This window comes from Brachionichthys hirsutus, chromosome 6 (assembly GCF_040956055.1).
Source record: "Brachionichthys hirsutus isolate HB-005 chromosome 6, CSIRO-AGI_Bhir_v1, whole genome shotgun sequence".
Classification (NCBI taxonomy): domain Eukaryota; kingdom Metazoa; phylum Chordata; class Actinopteri; order Lophiiformes; family Brachionichthyidae; genus Brachionichthys; species Brachionichthys hirsutus.
The window spans coordinates 11,003,593-11,022,640 of record NC_090902.1 but is presented as its reverse complement, the minus strand read 5'-3'; the positions used below and the strand labels follow the sequence as shown (position 1 = coordinate 11,022,640).

Sequence of the window (19,048 nt, the reverse complement as noted above, 5' to 3'; positions counted from 1 at the left end):
ACATGCCTGTCTCCCACCAGTTGGTGTTAGTTTAATTTGTGCCTGTGGCACTTGGGTATAGCCAGATGTTTATCGGCCATTGACTAGTAGTAGATACAAGACAACAGACAAACACGAGGGAGGGAGGGAGGGAGGGAGGGAGGGAGTAAATGAAAGGAGGCTGCCACACCAACCATCAAAATGAAAAGAAGACAGCAAAATAGAAACGGGAGTTCCCGTGTACTGTGCACTGAAGGGACTTTTTAAGAATGGAACATTAAAGATAAAGAAAAGAGAGGCTGACAAGAAGAGCGGAATGATGAAATAAAAAGAGGAACGGAGCCGACAGAGAGACGCTGACTTTGAGGAGGAGGAGCTTAACAAGAATACTTATGGAGGTCAGAGGAGCGATGGCCTACTTTTATTAAATCTACCGCAGTGAATCACCAGACCAGCTCTCTTGTTTGGAATTGTGACTCAAATATCCCCCCAAACTGCTTGAGGTTTCTGATTTAAAAAATATATTAAAAATTACTGAACTTACTAACGGGCCATGTTTGCATTTCTTATTAGGACAGACACAACATGGAATATTAGAGGAAAGCTCCCAATATCATGAGGCAGAAAACATTGAAAACAGTCACGTATTTCCTATTTACGTGTCCGAGGTGTACCCGCCTCTCGCCCATAGTAAGCTGGGATAGGCTCCAGCAGCAACACCTGTGACCCGCGAAGCAGAAAAGCAGCAAGAAAATGGATGGAATAATGATAATAATGATGATAATAATAATGATGATGATAATAATGATAATAATAATGATGATGATAATAATAATAATGATAATGTTAATAATAATAATACAAATAATAGAAAGTTAGAATTCACAACATAGTCCAACACTTAAACATCAGGTGATCAGATACACTACTCTAAATCAGTAATGTTGCTGCACCACTGACCCACGTATGCTGCTGGATGCATGCATGACTGTATGTATGCATGTGTGCGTGTGTGTGTGTGTGTGCGTGCGCACGCACACCTGCAGACACTGCAGACAAAGCACTTGGGGTGGTACGTGCGTCCCAGAGCAGAGACCACCTCTCCTGTGATGAAGGAGTCACAGCGGTCGCAGCGTGTGCCGTACAGGCGCTGGTAGTCCGCCGTGCAGATGTACTCGCCCTTCTTCTGGAAGAAGCCGGATCGAGCCAGATCACAGTTGCACACTGTGGAAAAAGCAGGGAAGAGAAAGAGGAGGAGTCACATAATAGCATACGGACCAACCTGTGGATGATTGCACCAACAGATGCCAACAATGGGGGGTTCAATGTATCATTTGATCCCGAAATTACATTAAATAACATCCACTCAACATCTTCTCAGTCTTAACTCCTTTTTTGCTTTTTGTTTTCTGCTGTGTTTTTGAGTATTGTATATATCTATATTTATTTCTCCTCTCACACAACTGCTAGAGTAAATTTGCTCATCACTAGTTAGAGCCGGAATAACTTTTCTAACGTGAGTATAATGACATAATCAGTGGTCAGTTTTGTGCTAGATAATGTGAAGGAGGAGGCAAAACAGCAAATGTGCACATTCTCAGTGCGTCATCAGAAAATCAACTGCAGATTCATTAAAGATCAGTGTCGAACTCGTCAGAATCATTGCTGTGCATGCACAAAGTAAATGTTCAGTTTGTGTAAACGTACCTCTATTTATTGTATACGAAGCAAGAACTATGTGCTACAGCGCGACACCAGTGGGAGTAACAACATAGCTGGGAGGTGTTTGTACAGCTCAGTAGCGTGTGGTTGGCTATGCGGCTCGCCAGTAGGAGCAGTTTGACATTTTCTCTGACTAGAAAAATGCACTGACGGCCGATCACTGGTGAATTTCACATAATCCGGAAAAAAACTGCAAACTTGATAGCGATCTCTAAATAAAAAGCAGAAAAGCGATGAGAACTATTAGGAGAGGGTGCTGTTTATATTCGTGAACCTTTCAGCAGCGAAACATGCTGGGACAGACCACCTGAGGGAAGTAACTGCATATCTCCTTGTGCAACGCACGGCTGCACCACTAAATGAAACATGACAGCCAAACATTTTGCCAAAGCTCGTCTCATTGTGCTCACCCAGCAGCGATTAAGCCCAAAAAGCTGTTTTCACCCCGCCACAGAAGCACTGACAGTCACCATGCTATGGGAAAATATGGAAAAACAGTTAGCAATGTCATGTCCGGCTGACGATACTGACAACTGCTTGCCCAATGCTACCGGTACACAAGGGGTGGGGACTTTAAACCTAAAGCACCCATCTGTTGGTGGAAGGATGAAGCACCTTCAATGCCAACTGCCTGCAAATGAATGACTTAACCCTGACTACAGGACGTTTGAGAGTTCACAGATACACACACACACACAAACACAGCATAAACCCTTCAAAGGGGCTCATTTAATCTCAAGCAGTTTATGAGTGGAGCATATTGACTTGATGGTGTAATATAAAATCAATGGGCCCTCACTTAAAAACCAAACAATCCCAGCTCCCACAGGAGACTGGAAACAGATAAATCCATCCCCGAGAGATGGCGGTGTGCGTGTGTGTGTGTGTGTGTGTGTGTGTGTGTGTGTGTGTGTGTGTGTACGGGGAGATGGGATGACGAAATGAGACAATGCGCATTGTGACACACGATTATGGATCTTTATCTCTGTGACCGGTTTTTGACATTGAGAAAGTATTGAGAAAAGAAGAAGTAAGAAAAGCTCGCAATGAAGAAAAGTAGATGCAGGAGCTAAGTTTTAAAATAGCTTGTATATAAAAAAATGTGTGTGCATGTGCATGTGCAGGCCACATTTCCACGACCGCTGAACAGTGGCACAGAGCTTTAAAGAGTGTCCCATTCGAGCCAGACTAACTGTGGCTCTCACCAGAAACCCAAATCACAGGCTATCTGATGCCTTCGTGGAAAAGCTGAATGAGAGAGTAAATCTTTCCAGATCTACTAAGCCTTATGTACTTGGTAAAAAATAAAAATAAATCAAATCTGTCTTTTGAAATGGTTCCATTACATCAATTTGGTAAAAGCATTTTAACTCAAGATCTGATGTTGTGTTCACCTCCTCTTTTATTCTCACTCTCTCTGTCTCTACAAAATGACTTTTCAAACTACACCCAAAATGATTTTGAAATTACAAGAATCTGTTCAATCAGCTTAATGCACGTCATTAGCATATATGAAGGCCAACAACTGGCATCCAAATGGATCTGCTCAGACTGGACTGATAGGCTGTAGCTGGTTGATTCATTTTTTCTTGCTAATCATGTCGTTTTCTTCTGATTGGAGAACTGGCTGAATTGAGGATGTCCACCCCCCCCACCCCCCCCCCCCCCCCTCCTCAGTTGCCATGGGTGATGTAAATACTTTCACAATTGCCCTCGGCGCATGGGCAAGGATGGAAGGATGAAGGATGTGGCACATTTGGTTTTGTAAATACCAAATTTGACAGAATGAGTGAGTATTTGACCGAAACCAGTATCCAGTACAGATGATATTATTAATTTAAATATCTACTGACCATTTCTAACAGTGATATATGTATATTTAATGGCAGAGGGTTTACAATATATTGCAATACCAACGTTCACTGCAGTACTTTCCCTCCAAGCTGCTGTCTTCATGAAAGTTTTTACAAATGAGAATGGCCATTTTCACATTTACACTATCAACACCTGAGGATGCAGCTCGACTCCATCCTGTTTTTCCACTCCTCCTCCATTGAGTTACCTCCAATAAAACGCAGCTGATGCAAGAGGTTCTCAGCTGTCAGATGTAGGATGTCCTCACTCTTATATTTTCTGTCTTTCATTTAGTCTTTGTAGATATTTTTGACATAAACAATGTTTTTTTTTCTCCAAATATTAAAATAGACTTACAGAAGCTTTCATTACCATCTTCTTCACTGTTTTTGATAAAGCAACTAATTTGAGCATTGACTTCGCTTCACTACGTCCATCCAGTGAACAAAACACTGCATATTATTGTCTTGAATACACATTATACACATTTTCTTCTTTCTACACCCTCCTGTTTTCTGTGTGCACTCGCTTACCAAAAAGCTGATTTGGTTATACACTGTGTTATTACACATTTTCAATAAATAATCTTACAGTAAAGCTCGTAAACAATATGTATGCTCATTTAAAGAAGTATAATTACTGTACTCCAAAAAGAGGTTCAATACTGACATCAGAACTCTATAATTTCACATAGCTCGGAGGTCCTGTCCTGTGTGTTGTTTCTCAGGCCATGACATCATGTTGTTTAGCTGCAGCATGAACTCACAATATGTTATGAAGCTTCATGAAAGTTTCAAAAACACCATGCTGCATCTACAAACTACATTTTCCGAGAAAAAAGAAAAGAAAATGCGTAGATATAAATGAGCTCGAAATGATGAGTCACATTGAAATATACTGCGGTCAAGTATAATGACAGTGAAGTTTTTAAGAAAAAATATAAATTTTCTGTTTTCCTTGAAAAGCCTTGATATGAGAGCCTCGGTTTTTTGCAGGCCAAGTGCAAGAAGGCCACGTTTCACATTTGTCTTTCATTTTAGTCACACACATTCAGCAAAAGCTTCAAACCCATGACTCCATATGTCCCCGGGAGAGTGGGTGGAGCAGGGTCAGCGCGTGGTGTCTCTACTGCTGCAGAGATGTGGCTTGGCTTGGCTCTGAGACGAAACGGGTTGGTTACAGCTGCACAACCGGCGCCACATGATGACACCCGCAGGCACACAGAAACAATGGGCCAACACAACCAATGCAGAATCATCTCGGTTTGGCTTATGATCTCATTTACTTGTGACAAAACTGGAAGTCACAGTAATATAATTTATTTGATAAATATATATATATATAAGCGAGCTATGTTTTATTTCATGTTTTTTGCAGAGAAATGCTCAGATTTGTCATCAATTAGCTTCAAAACCGAAACATAATCAGCTTTGCAACATCAAAAACTTCTAATGAGGAAAGCAAATAGATTCTGCTTCTGTCCTTCGTATAGCTCTTTAATGCCGCTGGAGGAAGTTATCATGGAGCGACCGTGAGTCTAGTGATTAGAGGTTAGCATGTAGGCTGCAGCTGTGGTCATTAGAACTGCACTGATTAGGCACCCGCAGGGGGTCCGTGTGATTGGGTATTTATCTTCAGCCAACAGATGCAATTAAAATTCCCTTCTCAAACGCAGCCCAGTCCGGAACCGCAAAATAGTGCTGATTCCCCCCACCTCTATCTCACCTTCTCTTTCTCTATCTTCCCATTTCAAGACCGCTTCGAAAATCTTTGTGGCTCCGAGCACGAGGTCTCCACTTTGTCTCGGTTTGAGATTTCTTTTCTGACTACAAGGCTGCAATTCCATTACCCTTCCCTTGCCTTCCCAGCACACACACACACACACACATTCTCTCACACCCACAGCTCTTCATGAAACTGAAAGATCTTCAAAAAAAAAACACATTAAATAAATGGATGCACTTTTTTGTGCGGTAGTTCAAAGTAACCCCGCTAAGCACTGTGATTATTTAAGCACTCCTGTCAACATCATGCTAGACAACAGTGACGATCAGAGTTCAGCAGAGAGCTGTTCTGTGTGGTAGGATTCAGCAGGGGAGGTGCTCGCCTATTCAAACCTGTGCTGTTTGACCGATGTGGGGCCCAGTCTCCTCTGCCCCCCCCCCCCCCCGGTCACTTGGATCTGAGACCTCTGACAGGAGGAAACACTTCAAGAGGAAATAATGGGATTTTCAAAGCTGTGCCAAATCACACGGTGGGAGAACAGTTTGCCGGACTGGAAGAAGAGCGACACAACAGCTTGGATAAGCTCCGCCCAGTCGTGATGCTTCCTGCTGCCAATGAGCACAGAGTGAAGCTGAGGATAGGAGGAGTGCCATACTGATATATTTTGACCAGCTGATGGCACCAGAGAAAAGGTCAGGGAATCAATAAAGTTGTTATCGTCTCGGGAGAGGCAATGTCTCGACTAAGACTTCCCAACAAGCCGTTTTAATCGTTTTTGAGTAACTGCAGTCTTGGTGGTTGTGGACCATCCTAGTCATTAGGGTTTATCAACCGGGGCCAATGAATGTCAAAATGCTGCATAAGCTCCATCGGATAGATGCAGTCATACCTTGGCATGCGAGCGTCCTGAGATACAAGCCAGCCTGCAAGCAATATTTTGTTTTGAGATGTGAGCATAAATTTGAGACACGAGCTCGCTTGCAGATGCTATCGCTAAATGGCTGAGAGGTGCGAGCGCTCCGAGATGCGCTTCAGCTCCAGTGAATAAAAGAAGAAAAAAAAAGCATGATGAAGATGGAGATGAAGCATTAACTTATCAATAAACGTGACCGTGGGGGTTCGCGTAAGTGATTTGGCACCTCAGTACGAGCGGAGTACATCAACGATATGTTTGTTTGAACAGCAAGATGGAAAAGAGGGAGGGATAGAAGCAGTGAAAGGCTGAAGCAGAGTGAGTGGCAGGATTCCCCCAGTGTTTGGTGGCGGTCGTTGACGGCGACCGATGGTTGCCTGGAGGAGTCGCTTGATATCAGCAGATGAGCCCGCCACCGTGGCTTCCAGCGTTTAACCCCGTGTAAGCTGGCTAGACGGTCGGCTGAAGGGAAGGAGCTGGGATCGCATGGACACAGGGATAACCTGATGGATGTTTCTGCAACACAAACTCTAAACACTCTCTACCTCCAACCCTGTGGCACACATGGTGAGTTAGTCAGACATGTAAGTCTGTGACGTCCAATACGATGCGGATTCTGACTCGATGATCCACTTTATCATTCAGAACTCACTTCACTGAGACAGACAAGCATCTGCATGTCAATCTCTCTCTCTCTGTCACTCTCTCTCTCACACACACACACACACACACACATGCATGCATATGCAGACACACACTTGAAGACAATAGACAGGGTGCCAATGTGCACAAAATCTTTCCAATCATTCCTGAATCCTAGAGAGTCGTGTGGGGGGAAAGCGCTGTTGCCTGCCACGCTCCCTTCTCTCGTCACCCGAATCTCTCCCTAGCAACCAGGCATTGGCGTGGTGATTGGACCAGCCAGTGGTTGCTATAGTTACAGGAAGCTCCCCTTCCCAGTAACCCCCCCTCCACTTTTCTGTGCTGTGCTTGTCTTTTAATGTTTCCCATCATAACCTTACTTTGTTTTTGTCGTTAATTCTCTTGGCCTTTGCCTTTTCATGCTCACTTTCTTTTTCGGTCTGTCTCAGACTCCCTCGTAACAACAGAACAAAACTGTACTGTAAGTTGATTCTATAACACTGAGTGTTGAGTGTTGGGGGGGGGGGGATGAATGATCTGTAAAGGGATACTCAAGTGATGTCCCTTCTAATAAATTACTAGTAGGAGCCCGCTGAGAGTTTATGCATGGATGTGTTTGTGTTTTGCATCTGTTCTGGGCAGATGGAAAACAGATGATTCTGGTTTTATTCTTTTTTTTGTGTGTGTTTTTTAACTTGTGTGCATTTAACTTTTTAACTTGCGTGTGATTCACGCGTGTGACGAATTCGCAGAACTTTGTGCCACAGCAGTGCAACTGTTCTGTTTCTGCTGGAATCATAAAGTGCAAATTATGCTTTTCTAGAAGGAAGATGCATGTGGTCAGCATGTCATTCGGACAGGACAGTACGCACAAGTCATCCCTTCTGCTGGTAATGCAGCACCACACCATCAGCCCGGTGCTACGCTGAGAAATGCCACAAGATCCACCTCCTCTACACCCCCCGTTGCCGCTGTAGAGAGCATTTTACGGAGCCTTTTCTGGAGGTAACTGAATGCATGCTGTATAATAGCTTTAAATAAGAGATTAAATCCACAAAATAAGTGTTCTTCTGACTAATGCACAAACGAGTAATTATGACAAAATAAAAGAAGGAAGAAAAATGGGTAAATTTGACATTAAGGTCAAGGCAAATAAAAACACTTTAATCAGCTAAAAAGAAATCCCAGCAAAGATTTAGAAAAATCAAATGTTGAAACATGCCTCAGTCACAAAGTTCCTAACTCAGATATGGTGATCGGCTGTAGATTGTCCCTCTGGTGAAATGGTTTTATACAGTTCAGTCATTAGCCTCCGAATTACACATCACACATGCCAATGTCATCCTGTCCCGAGATGAAAAACTGATTTCATGCTTGGCTGACTGTCATCGGCAAAGGAAGGGAGAAAGCAAGAGAAACAAAGGGACAGAAATGGAGAGAAAAAGCAACAGAGACAAAATGAAAATCCATTCAGAAGCCCTGCTTCTACATTCACGGCCATTTAACCTCTGACAACAGGCGAGCTGAAAAAGAAGCGGACAATAGAAACAGACAATAGACGTTGGACAGGTGAGGAGAACCTGCCACATGTTCGTGCATGGGCTTTCACAGTGAACAAGAAAAGCTTTAGAAAACTGATGAGTGTGCAGAGGTCAATACAGGAGAGCATATTGTGGGGCAGGGGTTGGGGCAGAGGCAAGGCACACAATAGTGCCCCGTTGCCTCATGGGATGTGGAGAGTTCTCTGGAACATGAGGTGGGAGTTGTTTAACATGACGCTCGCTTCAGACAATTTTCCATGGCTGGACCTCTGTTATGAGGGAAGTACAGGACGAGCACGTTTCAGTTGGTTATTACACTCAAGTTATAAAGCAATGTTGAGGTGACACACACACACACACACAACACCCCATCCCCCCTCTCCTCCTCTTGGCTGCTTGCTTCCTGTGTTCACCCCTCTTTTTCTCTAGGGTATACAAAAGTGCCTTCTGATTGGTTCATGGCACCATAGAGATACTGAGAATATCCACCAACCAGGAGCGGGGTGCCCCTTCACATCGTTGCCACAGCAACCCCTCACAACGACAGTAAACGTGCACACATATCGATGTGCCTGATGGAGTGGGCATGTATGTAATGTGTGTGTGTGTGTGTGTGTGTGCCATTATGTGTGTGGCAGCTATACGTAGGGACCAAGTATACTTTTCCATCAGCACATCCACACTAAAACAGCTTAGTGCAGTAATACAAACAGGCTCCTCCTTCTCCTTGTTACTAAGAAGACCTGAACAGTTTGGGATGTTTCTTATGTAAAATGGCCAACTCCATAAGATGATGGAATCATTTTTATCACTGACTATAGGAAAGTTTTTTGTGTGTTTTTCTCAATTCAAGCAACAGTTCCATTTTGCCCTTAAAATTAATTTTATAGAAGATATTTTACCTTTTGAGAAAGAAAAAAAACTGAACTCGGTCAACTGTGTGTCACAAATAAATAAATTGGCTTATTTATTGATTGAAGTAATGTAATGCAAAATATTTGCATTTTGTTTACAGGAAGTCAAGTGAGACTAAATATTAATGTAACCCTGGTTAGAGACAAGACTACAGCTGGTGAACAAAGCGAGATAGATTCCTGTCTGAAGTTTTGATACAAATGGAAAGCCTCTGTGACTGCTGCACAGATTTCTTCCTAAAATATCAGGTTGACCTTTTTTAAAATCATGTGGAAAATTTCTAGTAATGAATGGCTTATTTCACTTTAGAATTAGCACCATGACACTGATGTACTTTCAAACGTCACCATGACACACATCAATCCCTTTCTTTGTTGCTATTTAATTTGCACAAACAGACATACTTTATTTCAGACTTGCACTTAATGACACTCGTGTACGGTTTTTGCAAGCTGTCTGAGTCAAAGGATAAAAAAAAGCTAACTTTTCATCAGATAATTTGTTACGAACAATGATGCTTTTATTCCTGTAAACTTCCAGCAGCAATAAATCCAAACAAATGTCTTACTTGCTCTACACAGCATCTGAGCAAAAGTTTCATTTCTTGCTTTTCACCTGGAGCATCATGGGCTGTAATAGAAACGCTGATGACTAAAATTAAAAGTTGGAGACACTACAGGGTTAATAAAAAGACATGAGTTGATGCAGCACTGCACAGCCAGCTGAGACAGTTTCATTTAGAACCAATGGAAAATCTCTTCTCCCAGATCATGCAATGACAAGCCACCTTAGCAGGAGCCAAAGTCACCTGCAAGGCACCTCTGATCTGTTCCAATCCCTGCTGCGAGCTAACTAGCAGTAGCACACAGAGGGATGAATGAGGGGACAGTGTTTGTCTGGAAGTTGATGAAGATGGTTGTCGTATGGGGGGGGGGGGGGGGGGTCGGCTTTTGTGCTATCGCTCCGCTGTTTTTTTCTAACGCTCGTTGTGTTGTGTCATTACCGGTCACATTCCCATGTCTTACCGGTGCAGGTGAAACACTTGACGTGAAAATGGGTGTCCTGTACTCGTACCACCTCTCCCTTGCATACGTCCCGACATCGCTGACACCGGATTGGTCCAGAACTTCTTTCACCACCCATAGAGGCTTGGGGATATGCTGCTGAAGACAAAAAAAATTTTCTTTTTTTTTCCCTTTTCACGATACTTTGCAACCTGAACTGACCATCTAGCACCATTTAGTCACTGCTGTTAGGCTTATTGTGAGCTCTACGTTCTGGAACAGCATGTGTGCAATTTACAATCAAGAAAGGAGCCCCTGTCTAATGTGCTAATGTATTTATGATGAATGTGAAAGAACATGGTGGAAGGCAGCCTTCTAAGAGGACCAAAGCCTCATTCAAAGCAGGATTGAAGACACGGGTAAGATTTCTAGAGCACAACAATTTTAAACTGTAAAACCTGTTAGGTCTGAAACCTACGTATCAGCTTAAGATGCTCCAGGATGTCTCCCCCACTGCCTCTTCTGTAAGATGCTCATGCAAGCATCTCGCGCGCGCACACACACACACACACACACACACACACACACACCCTCTACTGTGTCAGATTAGAAAGTGGATGGATCCCCTTACCTTATTATGCGTTCACTCACATGCCTGACTCCTGACTTGTGAAAGCGATGTTCTCTCGCAGTAACAGTAAAGCTGCAAATACTTTCAAGCAAGTATGTTTAACTGTTGAGTATGTTTAACGAATCATTTTTAGGCTAATAGCGACTTTTGAAAGGATTCATCAATCTTCTAAGCTCTAAAGATTGTCTTGCACAAGCAAAGACGACCAGTCTCCGAATGCGAAGACTGTGGCAGAACAGCTGGCCTCCTACTTTGCCTCATCTCCCTCAAGGAGCACACGAGTGGCCCCACACTCTGTGGAAGAGGCATAATGGCTGCCCGAAATGTTGGCTGAAGGACTTCACTGCACCAACAATATGGGCTGGTGTGGCAGAGCTGCTGATTTCATTTCACCGGATGAATCCTGAAGGACTCCCACCATTTATAAAATGTGGCACGCTTCACCGCACACTCACTACAGTATGTGGTAGCGAGGGCATCCATCCATCCATGGGTGCAGGAGGATATGTGAATGAGTGTAAGTTGTTGCTTTCCTGTTTGGGACAGGAGTGTGGGCACAGGAAATATGGAAGATTAATTCACTCTCCAAATCTCCCACACTCAACATTCATTACTTCATTGTTCCCCCTCATAATGCTGGCAGCACCGATGGAACCCACTATCCTGCTTGGAAGGAGGATGTGTGTGTGTGTGTTAGTGACCAGTCAAAATATTTTGTTTTATTTATGTGAAAGCAAATGAGCCACACTGATACCATCGCTTGTGAATGAGACATAAAAGAGAACAAATGTCTCAACAAGTGAAGCCTGTGCCAGCTCCTGTACTATAATCAACATGGATATTTATTTAACGTGCTGACTTTTTGAAACAGAGCCAAAAAACACCTCTGAAACAGCGTAACAGTCAGGAAAAATGTACGTTCAGAAAGCAGCATGCATCAAACGTGAACCAGCTACTGAGTGCATTTGTGCATAACTTCTATTGGGCTGCAGCGTTCCATGGAGGTTGCTCAGAGCGCTTCCCGTCTACACCCATTGCAGAGCTCTTGAACAACCCTCCGTCCTCTCTTGGGGTGAGGTGGTGAGTCATTTTTATTTTATTTTTTTATGATAGCCACCAGACTACAGGAGTAAAACCACTGACTCCAAATCAGTGCCGAACGCCCTGGGAGGAAAGAGCCTGGGGCAACCAGGTGATAGCAACAAGGCCAGGGTCAGAGAGGCTGACAGTAACCCCAGGGTGGATGAGGCTGCTGCTATTTCTGTCTGAACCTGACAGCCCTGGGGGGAAGAGCAAGCTGGGAGATCAGACACAAGGGATGCTGGAAGTAATATGATGTGTTACATGAGGGATGGTTTTGATGCTGGTTTCTACCCAGTTCAGCCATGGCTCAGTCAAAACTATTCACGTCCTGTTGTTTCACAAATCATAATCTCAGACGCATGTAAGGCCCAGCCTTTCGTACGATAGAAGGTTTTTACTTGATTCTGGAATTGTGAAGCACAATACTAACCTAAAGCCGAGCTCTTTCTGCAGGGGGAACTGCTACCGCACTCACATGTGCATTCAAGGAGAACAGAATGTATAACACTGAGCCCAAACTACAGCATAAAGCATGGCGTCCCTTGGTCTGTAAAGCACCCGCTGATCAGATGCAATCCTGCCCCCCCCACACTCCCCTCTTCATCTCCCTTCGTCTCTGTCAGGGCCTTGACCGGCGGCATACATCAGTGCAATGGTACTGTCCAGTGTTATCAATAGACGCTTGTCACCTTATGGAGCGAGAGAAAGGTCAATCGGGGACTGACTGAATGATAACTCCATCCGGTCGTAACTCAAGGTCATGAAGGCAACGGGCTTGAGGACGCGAGGCACAATCTTGGACGAGTCGGCCTTTTATTCTAGTCATTCGAATGTAAAACGATATCAGTGCTTTTGCAGTTTAAATAGCATCTGAAAACGGTTTCCGTTACCGTCTTCATAATTTCCAACACACACAAAGGCTACAGCTGTTGTACATAAAGCATACAAAACGCGGGCCTCATTCTATATGCTGTACTGTAAATACTTGACAGTAGTATAAAACTGCTTAGTGTGAATATTCATACGCACAACCCAGCATCACCCCCCCTACGCTTTCCAGCTCACATTTTTAAAGACTTGTGAGAAACATTTGACAATGAGCTTCATAAAAAAAAGCTGCCGTTACTTCCTGTTTCCTGCCTGTTTGTACCGTCGACTTGGATATTAAGAGGTTTTTTTTAAGATATTATTATAATTTAATGCTTCTGATTTTCTGGAGTAAACCTGGTCCAGTCGTGTGGCCAGAAATGAGCGTGTGATGCAAAGATGAAATATGCAGGCATGTTTATCTAACATTATTATACAATGCCATTAAATAACGCAAGGCTTTTTAATTTACCCCTTCTTGAGTGGGACGGACAAACACACATTAGTTTGGCAGGTGTTTCCTCATTTGTGGCATGATCTTAAAAAAAGGTTATCACTAAAATCATTAAATGTATTTCGCAATCATGAATGTTTGTATCAAATCGTGTGGCCATTTCTGTCGTCATTTTGACAATCCAGTTGGGCCCCCCCGCGATGCCCTGGCGATGCATCCGGGGTGTGCCCCGCCTCTCACCCATAGAAAAGATGCAGCCTCCAGCAACAGCCGTGACCCGGAAGGCGGAAAAAGCGGATGAATTGATGAATGAAAAATATTTTTACATTGCATACTTATAGTACGCGCTCACTCACAAACTGTGTCAATGCCAAGTGCATTCCCGTGTTGATTTCCACACACAAAGCATTCAAAGCACATTTCCTCACCGTTGCATTGTATCCGAGGTGGAAAGCTTCTGTTAAGTTAAGACACCCACATGGGAAAGCCCTTCAGATAGGACATCCTGTGCGATGTGTCGGAACTTGAGACATAGAGAGAGAGGACTGATGTGAGGGCCGTCTTTGAGGTAACGCTCTGCTGATCGGGCCCCTGAGCTCAGTGATGAGCAGATTGATCAACATGTGTTTTATCAGCCCCCCATCCCCGAACGGACCTGATTCATCACAGGCTGAAACTGTGTCAGTACTCTATTGTCAAACGTCACTTTTTTGTTGGACCAAGGTCCTTTCCAACACACACACACACACACACACACACACACAAAGCCCAGTGGATGAGGACAATCACAGAGTGGTGGCCGCCAGACGATTCCGCCCAGTGCAGTGGAAAACTCTGAGTTGAGAGCTGCCAAACGGGCCCATTGAAACTCCTCCAGCCTGCTGAGGAGCGGAGGCGGACATATGTTTGACCGACTGGAGGGACGACAGGAGAGGCGACGTCCTCCCCTCAGCTCTGACGCCTGCTGAGTTTTTACGTCTGAAGTCATACGACACTCGTTTACGCCACCATCTGCCTGCGGTGACAATGCTGACACACACACACACACAGGCGGTTGCGTGTGTCAGCATGTGTGTGTGTGTGTCAGCCAAACACAGGTCGGCTGAACGCATGCCTGTGCATTCCTGCTCGATGCAAAAGACCTTGGAACAGCTCTCCACGTGCTGACTGGCGCGGACTCCTCCTCGCTCGCCTGTTGTCAGCTGAGATGCCAAAAGCTCGAACAAAAGAATTCTAAACACATTCCCTGCAACACCACTCCCCAAGAACACACCTCTCTGGGCCCGGCAGCCGGGGCGAGGATCGGCACCGTGTTGGGTTTAAGAGCACTGGATGAATAATGCACAATGACAGTCTGTAGATGAGGAACGATGCAGCGATACTTTCTCCTGTAGACGCAGGGAGGGAGATCAGAAAGCACACATGCGGGTGGGGGGGGGGGGGGGGGGGGCACCTGGTGCACATCGACACCCACTGGCCTCAGTGACAGCGGCGAGACTGATAGAATACGATCTTCAAGAGGTTTGCCTCGTGAATCGACCCGGTGATGTAAACACACAGCTGATCAGAGAGAGACCTACAGCTGATTCAGCTGGGGGTGGAGGGGGGGGGGGGGGGGGGGGGGGGTCAGGGTCAGTCAGCTTATCCCGGGAGCCCCTGCACCGGCATCGGGAATGTTTGACAGAAAAGTTCAGACTGATTTGGCACAAAATGCACAATGCAACTCAGCGGCTTCCCGCTCCCTCAACAAATGTGTCTGAAGACAGGTGGACTTTTATGGAGCGGTGGACAGCTGAGGGTCTGGGTGGTCTTGAGGAGAGCTCAACTGCACAGGGGCTGCTGGAAGGAGTGTGAAGAGAGCGGGGAAGGTGAAAGAGGATGGAAGAGCAGACATTTGGGGAGGCCGACGCAACAGCTGGCAGGGTGACAAAGAACAAAAAATTGCTCATCCGAGCACGAACTCTGAAATGTTATACTTTGAGCTCAGTATATATATATATATTTTTTTTTAAATAATAGTCAAATTAAGTTTCACATCACTTTCATCTTTTATTGGGTGCTCATTAAATTAAATATGTTATTATGAGTATTATCAGTGATTTTAAGTAGACCCCTCCATCACACGCAGACTACTATTGAATGATGTGTTAGTTCTTCCTGCTCTTATCTCTTGTTCCGCTCCTGGTGGAGAAAACAACGCGCAAAAGAGAGGACTTACCACCGGAGCTCATGACGCCCAGCGTGTTCTTATCTAAAACAAAGCGACGACAATAATCCCATAAAGCGAGTGATGATCTGTTTAGTCCTTCCGAATTATGTCAAAATGACTATCCAGTGATGCGCCTCTCTCTCTCCGCGGCACCGCTTCCAGTCAGATTATGAGGAGATGGACAGAGCTAGAAAAATGCAAAAATAAAAAATAAAGGGAGTGTATTGTAATAAATGTAGAAGCACAGAAGGAGATCCCGGCAAAGCTCCTGCTCTTCCTGTGAGTGAATGTCGGGTTGAGTGTTTTCCCAGAGAAACAGGCGGCAGGTCTGCTACAGTAGAATGGAGCGCAGATTCCACCTTCACATTTTCGCTCCAGACTGATCGCAGCTCAGCCACGCACGCGCTCCCCCCCCCCCCCGGCTGCGTCCTGCCGCTGTCACCGCGCGTCTCTCACCGCGCGCCGTGCGCGCAGCAACAGCACGCCTTTCCGGTTATCACTTTCAAAATAAACTATAACGACGTCACCCAAAATGACAGCAAAACCAAATTGCATTGACAAATTAATATGAAATTATGTCTAGTGCATTTAAGAGCTTTTTAATAAAGGATGCCGGGAGTACAAAGAAACATAGCCCATTGAAATAATAATAAAATTTATTTCATTTGTAGAGCGCAAAATCAATCCAAAAAAAAAAAAACGTCTGTAAAGTAACATTTTGTGTTTTTTTCCTTTTTCGCCCAGACTTCCACTGACTTGATGTCTCGCCTTATTTTAACCTGGGTTCGTTTAGCGACGTCACTCTGGGCGGCTGTGGTCGCACAAGGGAGACAGTGTAAAATGTGTTTATTATTAAACAGTAATCACCCTCATTGTTAACTTGGAATGTCATGAGGCGATGGCTGAAATTCCCAACCTCTAATTCAGTCTAAATGAATACTTGTAGAACGACACATTTGGAATTGGACATAAGAATTGGGGACCGGTAACCTTCTCAAAACAGAATAGCTCAAACACGTGATAATCTCTTCTGAAATGTTTTGTTGCGGCTCTAAACTGGGCTTGTTGCTAAAACTGTCATGACACCGCCCCCTCCTGGAAAGGCAACGTAAGCAAATTAGTTAATTGGATTATTGACGGCATAGGACGGCTGTAGAATCACAGTCGTTGACGTAAATAAGCCTGTTAGGAAACACAAATGGAAGATAATCCTGCAACACTCGCTGTATAGTAGGTTCATTGACAAAAGAGGCGAGACGTGAGCAGTTTACACCAGATCACATGACAACAATTTATATAGCTCAATGCAGCACACAGAGGAAGAGGTTTTCCTGCATTTGAATAAACTACTACAGCCTCAAACATATGAAATCACCTGAATAGCATCCCTCATAAGAGCATACCACAACATCACTGTAACAGCAGTTCATAGCATTAACTGTGTGTGTGTGTTATTGAAGCTGACTGCCTTGTCGTGTGTCCTGAGGAAGCCCTGGTTCTGTTGTCCAGTGCGTGGAGGAAGCTGGACAATGGCGGGATGTGAGAGGCGTCTCTCTCCCTCTCTATATTCCCCTACTACAGTCTTTGGGTCTGGAGATCGGTGGTTAAATAAGTTATTCTGTTTTACGTACATCGTGAATTTGACTCCCTCACAAAACTCTCTCCAGACGGAGCTTTCATACACTTCACCGTGGATTACAACAGATTTATTAACACGTTCCAAAATTGTTGGAATTTTATTGGGTGCATTGGTTTGACTAAGGAACTCTTTACCACAAACTCAAATCAGAATTGAGTCAGTGTTAATGTAATAGCTTTTTTAAACGAACCAGCTTCGCCAGTCAAGGAGGGTGCCACGTGGACTGGATTGTGTACTGGGTGCTGATTGTGCTCCTGTGTCAATCTTGTGTTTGGACTTTTTTGTCTCAGAAACTGATGGGGCAGGAAAAAACAGGAAGCTGGCCTTCCCGTGCGGCGGGGCGGGAGGCCATCAGGTCAACACTCTGTTGTCACTGCCTGCAAAAGGCGCCAGTGCCCTCTCATCAACAATAAAGCAAACATCCCCTGGTGCGTGTTATTACTGGAATGAGCCTGACGCTGCTGACACCACTCTGCGTCTTCAGATGGAAACATTTTCATGAAGCAACATAGAGTTCAATGAACACACGGCAGAGACAATATTCTGTTTTGTTGCAGCCCTCACCGCCTATATGACCAGTTCATCCACTCAGTGTGTTTATAGCAGCGTTAATGCATCTTTTGTTTGTCAGACACACTCCCCTCTATCAGTAGCACCATCAGCAGCAATATAATGCATTCTTCACTAACCCTCACAATCCATGCCCTTTGTCCACCCAGATGTGGCCTTCGACCCATCCTCTAATGCTACACTATCTCCACCCATTCTTATCTTTTTCTAATTTGCTGCTATTTAATACACCCACATGCCAGCAGCACTCTTGCTTTCACACACACACACACACACACACACACACACCTACACACAGGGTTTTGCAAACAGAGCAGAATAAATGGTCTGTGTCCAGCAGTCTTGCATAGCAATTTGTACGATCATATGTGCAGTGTCGATATTCCGTGGTCAGGGTGACATTGCCGTAGAGTGCTAAGAACTGGGGATACACAATCAGTTCCAGAGTTTATATTTAACAAAGGACACACATTTTTTTAAAAAAAAAAAAGGAAGCAAAGCAAAAGCTGACCGGGGGATTTTATCTCCCGCACACAGATGGGGATGAAGTGGAAAAAAATAAAAATGTGTCAATAACGAGATGAAGAAGAGGCTGCTTTGCGTTACGTGAAGCTGGTAGATATAGGTATCTCTTTCTGGTACCTTTAGTTTAATAGAACGTGCACATTGTGTTTTGAATTTAATAAACAGGAGTGTGAAGGTGCAGCACTTTATTACTCTTTGCTGCATCAACATGCTGATTGTAATTGAAATCCTCTGCTATCATGTAACTACAGGTGTGTCAGGCCAAACTAGTATGACTGGTGTTGCAGCATGAGGAAATAGACCGACTGCCTTTGCTGTTGTTTTGAAGCACCAATGTTAGGAGAGATATTATTGGTCAGAGGTAATTTGGTAACTTTATTTGGTAATAAAATAAAAATAAATAGATTATAAAACTATTATTACCTGACCTATTTCTTCTGGTTCACTCTCCTTTGTCACACTGTGTTCGTGTGTTAGAGAGAGAGAGAGAGAGAGAGAGAGGACAGAGAAACTGTGTCACCTTACCTAAAAAAAATGATGGGAGGAGTTAGGAGCAAGAAAAACTTCCTCAGTCAGTGACATGCTGTCTGGGGAAACCTCTGTCACAGAAAAACGCTCACTGGCTCACTTGGACTTTATTTTTCTGCTTTTCTTCAACTCTACTTTGGAAACAATGGCAGGGTTGACAGCTGCCATGTGGTACAACTCACCAGTTAAATGGTGAAACCATATACACACACTAATGCACACAGACACACACACGCACATGAGGAAT

At 44.3% G+C, this 19,048-nt stretch overlaps 1 protein-coding gene across 1 annotated transcript in view; it reads right to left on the bottom strand.

Moving 5' to 3' along the window:
- ablim3 (actin binding LIM protein family, member 3) overlaps nt 1–15,561 on the bottom strand; it is a 36,097-nt gene extending 20,536 nt beyond the window's left edge. The window contains exons 1-3 of the mRNA XM_068740042.1: nt 15,549–15,561; nt 10,317–10,454; nt 1,020–1,203 (exon numbers count right to left, since the gene is read on the bottom strand). Coding sequence (XP_068596143.1) covers nt 1,020–1,203; nt 10,317–10,454; nt 15,549–15,561 — 335 coding nt within the window. The remainder of the gene's footprint in view (nt 1–1,019; nt 1,204–10,316; nt 10,455–15,548) is intronic.
- Between the last annotated feature and the right edge of the window lie 3,487 nt (nt 15,562–19,048).